The sequence below is a fragment of the Trypanosoma theileri genome (assembly GCF_002087225.1).
Source record: "Trypanosoma theileri isolate Edinburgh chromosome Unknown TM35_Tth_113_V1, whole genome shotgun sequence".
In the NCBI taxonomy this organism is placed as follows: Eukaryota; Euglenozoa; class Kinetoplastea; order Trypanosomatida; family Trypanosomatidae; genus Trypanosoma; species Trypanosoma theileri.
Genome location: NW_021639955.1, coordinates 13,731 through 23,368, shown reverse-complemented (window position 1 = coordinate 23,368; position 9,638 = coordinate 13,731). Strand labels below are relative to the sequence as shown.

Sequence of the window (9,638 nt, the reverse complement as noted above, 5' to 3'; positions counted from 1 at the left end):
TTTTTTGTAGTTGAATTGTTGTTGCAATAATATAAATAATGTTGTATTTTGTCAGTTCTATTGAGTTGCTGATTTTGGTAATGCTTCTCAATCATTTTTTTTTTTTTTCTTCCCCCCTCCCGTTATGATTATGATGATTTATTTTTGCTAATATGATTTGACATGGAAATGATAATGACGTGCAGTGGTTTAAAATGGAGGTTGGAAATAATAAATGCAATGTTACTCTTACTAGATTTATTCTAGAGCATCTCAACAAGTGTTTTGACAATCATTGCGTCGTGATGAAGACGTGATGCTTTTTTCTTCATCAAACCATGACGTTCACCTGGATAGAGAACAATGTGGTATGGTTTTCCCTCTTCTATCATGGCATTAATAACAGCACATGTGTTAAAGAAGTGTACATTTTCATCCAGTAAACCATGAGCGATAAAAACACGATTTAAGTCATCTGGGAATCCTGATACAAAGTTTGCAATGGTGCTATGGAGATAAGCTTGACTCATTATCTTTCTTTTTCCTTCTTTCCCAGTCTCTGCTCCCTCCTTTCTTTCTTCTTCCTCTTCTTTTTCTTCTCCCTCTGTTGTGTAGAGTTCACCCATGTATCGCTCGGTGTATCCGGTATCGTAGAGTCTCCAATCCCCCACAGGAGCGCCGGCAAATCCGATTTTAAACACATCCGCCGCCTGCGACATCGCCAGCAGAGTGGCGTAGCCCCCGTAGGACCAGCCAAAGACCGCCAATCGTGCGGGATCTACTGTTAATCCACACGGGAGACGCGTTGAGGAAGAAGAAATATATCGTGCGAAATCTACATAGTCACTGGTTTCAAAGTTACCCATGTTATGTTTGCAGATGCTGAGATCACGTAATCCATTCGCATTACTCATTTGTCCATCCGCAACCAATACCGATATACCCATCTTTACTAACAGTTGAAAGATGGCTTTGCAGGTACCATCATAGTCGTTTTCATACACAAGTTGTACATGTGGACCACCATAGACGTAAATAGCCAATGGAGCAGGTTTACCAGGAACCACATGAGGGGATACAAACAATCGACCACTGAGAGGAACACCTCGTCTATTAACAGTGGTGATAATGGTTGGAATGACCAAATCATCCAATTTAATACTACTACTAGTTTTTATCTTTTCCTTTTCTCCCGTTACATCTGCTGTATACCATTTGGTTTCAATTAAATGTCGTACAGTTGTATTATGTAATGTAGTTTGATATAATTCCGGTGGTTGAGATGCTGTACCAGCCACATAACATAATAATCCATTCTTTACGGTAAAATTGTAAACATGTTCATTAAGAGGTGAAAGTCGTGTTAATTGATCTTCCGATGCCGCTTGTTCACTTATTTGTAGTGGTACACTGAATAATATATTTCCTATTCTATTACCTGCGTTTGCAATAAATATAACTCTATCCGAGATTACCCACAGACTGTCTGGTTTTACATTCCATTCCCCTTGTGTTAATGGTCGCCATGCATTTTTATCAGTCCCACTTTTTCGTACAAAGATATGATAATGAGCTGTAGGAGTATCACTGGCATGACAGACCGTAATATCATAATCATTTCCAAATATAATAGGTGGACCTGGTTTCACTTCTACCCATGCCCATGGTATACTTTGTTCCCATTCTATAGTAAAGGTGGGCATCGCCACAGAGGATGTGGATCCCTGTTTCTTGTTAAGATGAGAAGTATCTTTTTCTGAATGTGTGTTGGAATTAGCATGAGTGTTTTCATCTGAGAAGTATTTCGCTATTTCATTGACTTCCACCACTGGGAGAGATTCTATTGGACAGGATAACACACAATACTGTTCCTGTGTTCTACTGAGTAGAGAAAAGTAAATCGTATGATGATCTTTAAAACCAAATCGTGGAATGTATTCTGCCCATGGAGCTATAGTGTTAATAGCATCTCGTGGGATAACTCGATAGCGTTTATCTTTTAATTCATACACAACAATAACACTGCGGGCATTTGGATCTCCCACTCGACAATACATCATTTCCTCTATAGAGGAGTTATCCGTACCATCAAGAAGGGAAACCAAACGTAACATGGAAGTATCGGTATAAGTAAATAAAACATAATGATCTGTAGAATAGTGTCCAGTATATCGGGAGAACTCTTCTTGCATAATATAATCTGCCGTTCCACATTCATGTAATTTATCCCCAAATGTTGTTATACTTTCCACATCTACAATAAGAGGTGGTAGAGTTGTATCATCTTGTTGTTCCGTAATAGTTGCCCTATACAAGTTACTATCATATATAAAGGTAATAATATTAAGCATATTGGTATGTGTATGTTCATCATCTTCTGAAGGTAGAGAGTTGTGAACATGTTCAAGATGTTGAATACAAAGAAAAGGTTTACCTTCTGTAGAAAAGAATCGTTTTCTTGTCTCTTCATGGATATAATCAAATATTTTCAATGGTGCCTGTTGACGGGATGGATAGTATAAAAACATATTGGTTCCACTTGTAAAGAATACCGCTTTATCGTATGAACGTACACGGTAACTACTAATACCTGTTACCCGTCGTCGTAGTCTTTCTCTTAACAATTCCTCTTCCTTTGATATTGGGCGAGACTCATCAATAGACTTCTGCGCAGTCTCTTCTTCTTCTTCTCTCAGAATAACACGTGTGGGAACGGCATTTGTGTCTTCAAGAGAAACTGTAAAGAGTTCTTGATTCATACCTTGTAGCCAATAGAGTTGTTGATTTATTATAGATAGTTGTTGGGGCTTTCCTGGTCCAGTGGTGGAGGTATCGAAGGATCTTAGCGCCTCCACGTATGTTTTAAGAGGAAGTTTAGACATTTTTGTTCTTTTAAGCTCTCCTGTTCTTTTTTTTTTTCTTTCTTTGTTTGTTTGTTGTTGTTCTTCTTCTTTCTATTCTTCTTTACTTTGTACGTTGTTGTGTTAAAGAAGAAAATAAAATGAAAAGAAAAGAAAAAAGGGAAATCTCTCTAATACCCAAATATATATATATATATATATATATTAGTCTTGGTGTATAAACATATCTCTCTCTCTCTGTGTGAACAGACTGTAGAAATTTAAGAAGGAAATATGCAGAATATTAACTCACACATATTATATATATATATATATTGTGTATATATAGATAGGTAGGTTTAGATAGATAGACAGATATACCTCCATATGCATTGTACGAGAAGGTAGAACTGGAAATTAAGTCAATGCGAGAAACAAAATTGGTATTATTCTCAACATGCTCTCTCTCTCTCTTTCTCAATATAAATAAATAATATGAACTAGAAGCGGAACTGAAAGACACCAACAACAACCACGATGACAATAATGAAAGCAATGCCAAAACAACAACAACAACAACGACAACAAACAATGATGGAAAAACAAAAACAAAAACAAAAAACAATACAACTGAAAAAGGAATAAAAAAGTAATAACTCGATGCATTAACAGATGGCATCAATAGAAATATATCATTTAAATTTAAAATTTACTGTATTACACCTTCATTATGTAGAGATAAACTTTACAGATACACACAGTGTGAATTTAATAGACCGTATAGATATATACGCTTCGTGTAGACATTTACGTGAAATGAATACTACTAATAATAGTAATAATAATAATAATAATAATAATAATAATAATAATAATAAACAAAAAAAAAACAAAGAGAGAATGAAAGAGAACAACACAAACTATAAACAACATAAACTATAAACAACAACAACAACAAGAAGAAGAATATTAACAACAACTCACACAATGTAGATATAATTATCCGTCCCTTCCCGTGCAAGGAACTCCCGTTCAATCAATTCCGCCAGACACGACTTCAACATGGGCCCCGTGACCGCAAACTGCATTCCCAACTGCTCCGCCGCACAACTGAAGAGACTCACGTGAGAGAGTCGACGTTTACTTTTCATTATCCGCACAATACAGGCCTCCAGTTTCTTCATTCGCTCCACATCCACCATTCCACTGAGGGCATTCACAGAGGATTTGCCCTCACCGCGGGGATCCTGTGCGTGTGGGACCCAATGATGAATGGCATCCGCCGCATCAATGACAATCTTTCGCTTTTTGCAAGCCGTGAAGTTAGATGGTAGAGTGTACGTGTAGAAACCCTTTCCATTCACACCGACTCTTTTATTATTATTATTATTATTATTATTATTATTATTATTATTATTATTAGTGTCTGTTTCCTCTTCACTGTGGAAGTGTCTGCGAACGATGCCATGTCGGACCAATCCACTCAACAGTACCCCAAAAAGTGGCTTTGGTACTTTCACGGGTAATAAAGAATATAGTGCCTCAAATGTGAGAGCTCTGCTTGTGTCTGTGTCTGTACTACACAATCTATCCTGTCGCTCTAATGCCTGCAGTAATAGTAATCCAACAGGCGGCATGGTGATCTGCACAGTACTCTCCGGCTCATCTTTTTCTATTTGTGCGGCATGACAAACAACTGTGAGAGTTCCAGCGCCCAACGACCACGAGAGAAGTCGTCGCTGAACTCCACGATGTGTAGTTGTGGATGCGACTCCCATGGGAGAAACCAGAGATGCAGGTAATCTACTTTCACGGTTCATATTGTTATTGTTATTGTTGCTGTTGTCATGATAATAATAATAATGACTGTTATTATCATTATTATTATCGTTGTTGTTACTGTTATTATAATGAGAAATATTCGTATTGGTAATAATATGATGGTTATGATTGGTATTGGAGTACTGAAGGTTATTATAATGATGCGGTGGGTTCCTACTACTATCATCATTATTATTCATATTATTATTATTATTATTATTATTATTATTATTATTATTATTATTATTATTATTATTATTAAAGAGATTATTTCTCCCATCTTCCAGAGTGGATGAACTTTTATGCATATAGGCATCATAACACTTCTCAAACACTTCCACCGTCTTTAACATACTTTCATCAAACCATCCTTCTGTCTGAAAGTGTAATTGCATCTCTGTCAATCGTATCATAACAGGTGTATACTTTTCCCATCTAGCACTACAGAGAACACGTACATCATCCATAAATGGAGATGAATCTTCCATCACAGTAGTATTAGTAGCATTAACACAACAAACATCTATCATACTTCCTCGCACATCCCGCAATAATGCAAAGAGATCAGAGGCTAATGAATTCCCTAATCGAACCGATAAACGTGAAATAACTTCCGTATCCACCTCTAATTCCGTTACCTGTCGCATCTTCATAAGTCTTGGTGCCAACAGACCGGCATAACAGTCAATAAAGAGATCTTTCGAGTGAAGAAGAGAAACAAGTTCAAGAATAGTATCCACAATCTCAAGATGACCCGCATCTACCGCGGTATCTCGCACCACTTGTGTATATAATGCACTTGCCAAGGTGAGAATCACGGAGGGTTCACGGCGAAGAAAAAAGGTTTGTATACCTTTTCGCACAGCCCGAAGTGTTGCGTAGATTCCTCCAGCTGCAATTGGCTGTAGCATTTGATTCGTCATTTTAAGAAGAAATACACAACATTGATAAACCTCACGTGGGAGAGAACGTGGAGTCTCACTTACACCTTGTTCCTTCGCCAGAAGATCCTCCAGGTGTTGTTGGACCGCCACCGCAAAGTGTAATTCAAACTCTTCAAGTAAACGAAGTTCTGGACTAATAAAAAAGATAAGGGTTGCCAATCCAGGATGTGGAGGTACTGAACTAGTACTGTTATTATCATTATTATGATGATGATGATGATTATTATTATTATTATTATAATGATGATGATAACTCCTTTGAGTACCATTTAGGGAGGTCTCTTCTGTTTCCCCTAATTGTGAGAGGGCTTCACTCATAGAATGAAAAATAACAGAACTATCACTATTATTATTATTATTATTATTATTATTATTATTGAGATGTTCCCCATCAGAGTCGTATGGAAAACTTCCTGTATCTCGTAATGGCCGTTTACACTCTTCTGTGCATGTATGCAGCCACATTGGCATAGCCCAGATATCCACAAACTTCATGAGAACATCGCCTTGACAAAATCCAATAGAAAATGCACGTGTGGCCTGTGCTGCCCGTTCTCTTCCAAGTTGTGAGATTTTATCAAGAAAGTGTTTGGTCCCACCAAAGAAGAGAAGAACAGCACTGCGTAGTTGTAAGAAGGCATTCATACATTGATGTAAGGAAGCGGTAACATCCTCTAGTGTAGGTGTATTCTTCTTCATCTCCTCACTATTATTATTATTATTATTATTATTAATATTATTGGGATTACACTTTCCAGTGTGAACAAGGAGAGGTCCCAATTTCACCTGCGCCAATTCAAATCCCTGTTGTTTGCAGAGTTCCACAACTCTTTCCGTAACGGCATTTGTAATGCTAGAAGCCCGACAGTCATCTAACATTGTGAAGACTCGAAAGATAAGAGACGTATCACCTTTCCAAATACGTTGTAATAGATAAGGAAAGGAAGAGACTTCCATATCTTCTTCTGAAGTTGATGCTGATAATCTGAGTTTATTATTATTATTATTATTATTATTATTATTATTATTATTATTATTATTATTATTATCAAAACACTTCTTTACTAGACACTGCTCCGCTGCATGACAGAGAATCTTTTCAATCATAATCTTATTATACTGTAGTGTTAAAAATACAGAACTACGCAGAATACGCCATGCAATTTCATTCATTTCAACATCCACTCGAAGAAATACAATCTTTAAAAGCCACCGCATACGAATATAATGTAAGGAAAAACTAACAAGTGTATGAAGTGCCATTACATCTTCTTCATCCTTCGTATGGACTCTCATATTACTACTATTATAATTACTATCACTATTATTATTATTATTATTATTATTATTATTATTATTATTATTATTATTATTATTATTATCTTTATAACTATCATTATTATGATCATCACCTGGTTCGTTATCCATTTGACTTTTAGAAATGGATGAATTCTTTATCTCTGCAACTGCAAACTTTCCCACAGACTGTAACCATGATTTACTATTTGCCTGCAGTGCCTCTTCCCAAAGACTTTCAAGCATCTCTGTTGACCACGATAATTGTGGTGGAGTTAATTCCCCAGTATCCTGTAATGGATATATACAAAGTCGGTTATTACTGCATATACACAGTTGCTCCAACCAGGCACGAATAGAGGAGGCGAGAAGATGCTGAAGAACAACAGCATTAGACCAGAATCCCACCTTACCGTAGATCGATACCATACCATACACTTCAGCATAAAGCATCGATATATTTCCAATATCTGCTGCTTCTGTAAAAGAAGTTTTTTCCTCATGTTTTTCACTTGTTTCTTTTTTCCCTTGATTTCTTTCATCTTCTTGTGTAGATACCAAATTATTGTTATTCGTATCTTCTCTTGATTCCAATAGAGAAAAAGAGTTTAGTTTTTCATTACTATTCTCATTATTGCTCTCACAGATACCGTTATGATTACTAACTGAAAAAGAATGTAGTGCGTGAGAACTATTCGCAAAGTAAATGAGAGCATCATTTATTACATTCCATTTCCGCACCCAATGGATTAGTACCCTAGCGTCTTTTTCCATTCTTTACCTCTATTACACAAAGTAAACCCATTAAAGAGAAAAAAAAAACAAAGAAAAAAAAAGAAGAAGAAACATCATGATCGTCTATGCAGATATATATATATATATATATATATATATATATATATACAGCATACATACATAGATTCCAAAGAAAAAAAAGTAAACATTTGTGTTTGAGATTTCTTAATTGCCTATACAAGTACATGCATACAAATTGCACACACGCACATTTTCCAAAAAAAAAAAAGTCCCACAAATAAACATCTTTTTTTTCTCTTTTACTCTTTCATCTGTGGGTAATGAGAGAGTAAAAGAAGGCGAGAGGGAGAGAGAGGGGCAAAAAAAAACAAAAAAAAAACAAATAAACCAATATATAGAAAAAGAAAAAGGACTTACAGATTGATACCACTGGCCGCATTTGATTGTGCCCGACCATAGTGTTTCTTTGTGAACTTCCCTACATGTCCGTGATAAATCAATCCATACGCCGTTCCATCAAATGTTCTCTCCTTCCACTTCTGCACATGCTTCACCTCCTCCTCCACCCCATAGCCATACTCCTGACTACTGCATTTATACATGGGATTGATTGCCTTTGTGGTGGGCAGAAACCGCACCGCCGGCAACCGCACCGCCGCCGTGTGTTCAATGATGAGATCCCGCAAATACGGCGGCACACTGTCGAGATCCACGCGGGCGGAGATAATGCCCTCCACCGCGGCATACTTTCCCTCCGCATACTCCCACGCAAAGTCCAACCAACGCTTGAGGGCAATTTGTGTGGGGACCTCTATTAACCGCATTCCCGCCAACTCCGATGGATAGGCAAAGAAACCACGCAACTGCGGCGGTAAATCCCCACGTGAGAAGATGGGCAACACGACATCGCGAATAACACGCAATACATATCCATCCGACACCGCATCTGGATCCGGCCACACAAGCGACATGTGTTGTGTGGAATAAATGCCGGTTGGGAATCCTTCAATGGGAATTACTGGCCGAATACAGGTTGGCTGCAGGAGTTCACCTATACGCCAAACACCAGCAATGACTTCTGTTAAGAACTTCTCTTTATCGGCGGTTCGTTCTTCTTCCGCTTCCATAGCCATACGTTCATGAAAGCGCATGAATACATCCAGTGTAACACCCCCTAGTTCCTTTACACAGTTATTAAATTGATAAATTAACATTTCACGAGCAGCAGAGGGCGCCATCACACCTTCCTTCACACGGGGATGTTTAGAGACATCATACACACGGCAGATATCCTCCAGTGGAACCACACCATTGCCTTTACGGTCTAATGTGCGAAACGCATGCTCGGCGAGAGCTGATTGCTCTGGTGTCAACATCACTCTGTATAGTTTTAAAGCAATTACAAACTTTTCTCTTGTTTTCTTTTTTTCTTTTTTCTTCCTTTTTTTTCACTGTTTGTTGGTTTGTTAAGGTTCTCTTCTTCTCCAAGTTACCCACTCACGCACTCTTCTCTTTTTTTTTTCTTTTATTTATTCTTCTTTCTTTCTCTTATTTTTCTCCTTCTTCTTGATGTGGACTCTTCTAGGCCCTACTCTTGTCGTCTGATTCTCTGATATTGTAAATATATATGATGTATAGGACCCTCAGTAAGACTATTAACAAAAGAAAAGAAAAAAGAATGAAAAAAAGGGAATTTGTAAAAAAAAAATATATATATACATACAGAGAGAGAGAGAGAATGATGGTCCGTATACTCTCATGAATAGTGTTCGAGTATCTCATGAGGCGAAAAGAACAACAAACAAAGAAAGAAACAATAGTGAAATGGCGCACAAAATGAATGTCAAAGGCATGAATACGTCTGGGAATGTCGGTGAGGTGAGGGATAGACTTAAAAGGGCACACCTGACTTTTGGGAAATGTAAACAAATACGAGAGGGGAGATTCTTTTTTTTTTTCTTTTCTTCTTGTTATTATTGCAAGAAAACCGTATATATATATA

General features: G+C 37.3%; 3 protein-coding genes across 3 annotated transcripts; all 3 read right to left on the bottom strand.

Annotated features, from left to right (window-relative positions):
• Positions 1-242: 242 nt before the first annotated feature.
• Positions 243-2,861, bottom strand: TM35_001131080 (dipeptidyl-peptidase 8-like serine peptidase; the record flags this gene model as incomplete). The annotated part of the gene is made up of 1 exon (XM_029031736.1): positions 243-2,861. The coding sequence occupies one exon, from the start codon at positions 2,859-2,861 to the stop codon at positions 243-245; it is 2,619 nt and encodes an 872-aa protein (XP_028876978.1).
• A 938-nt stretch (positions 2,862-3,799) lies between these two features.
• Positions 3,800-7,654, bottom strand: TM35_001131070 (uncharacterized protein; the record flags this gene model as incomplete). Its single annotated transcript, XM_029031735.1, has 1 exon — positions 3,800-7,654. The coding sequence occupies one exon, from the start codon at positions 7,652-7,654 to the stop codon at positions 3,800-3,802; it is 3,855 nt and encodes a 1,284-aa protein (XP_028876977.1).
• Positions 7,655-8,049: 395 nt separating this feature from the next.
• On the bottom strand, positions 8,050-9,012 carry TM35_001131060 (uncharacterized protein; the record flags this gene model as incomplete). Its single annotated transcript, XM_029031734.1, has 1 exon — positions 8,050-9,012. One exon carries the CDS (start codon positions 9,010-9,012, stop codon positions 8,050-8,052), a length of 963 nt encoding a protein of 320 aa, XP_028876976.1.
• Positions 9,013-9,638: the final 626 nt, after the last annotated feature.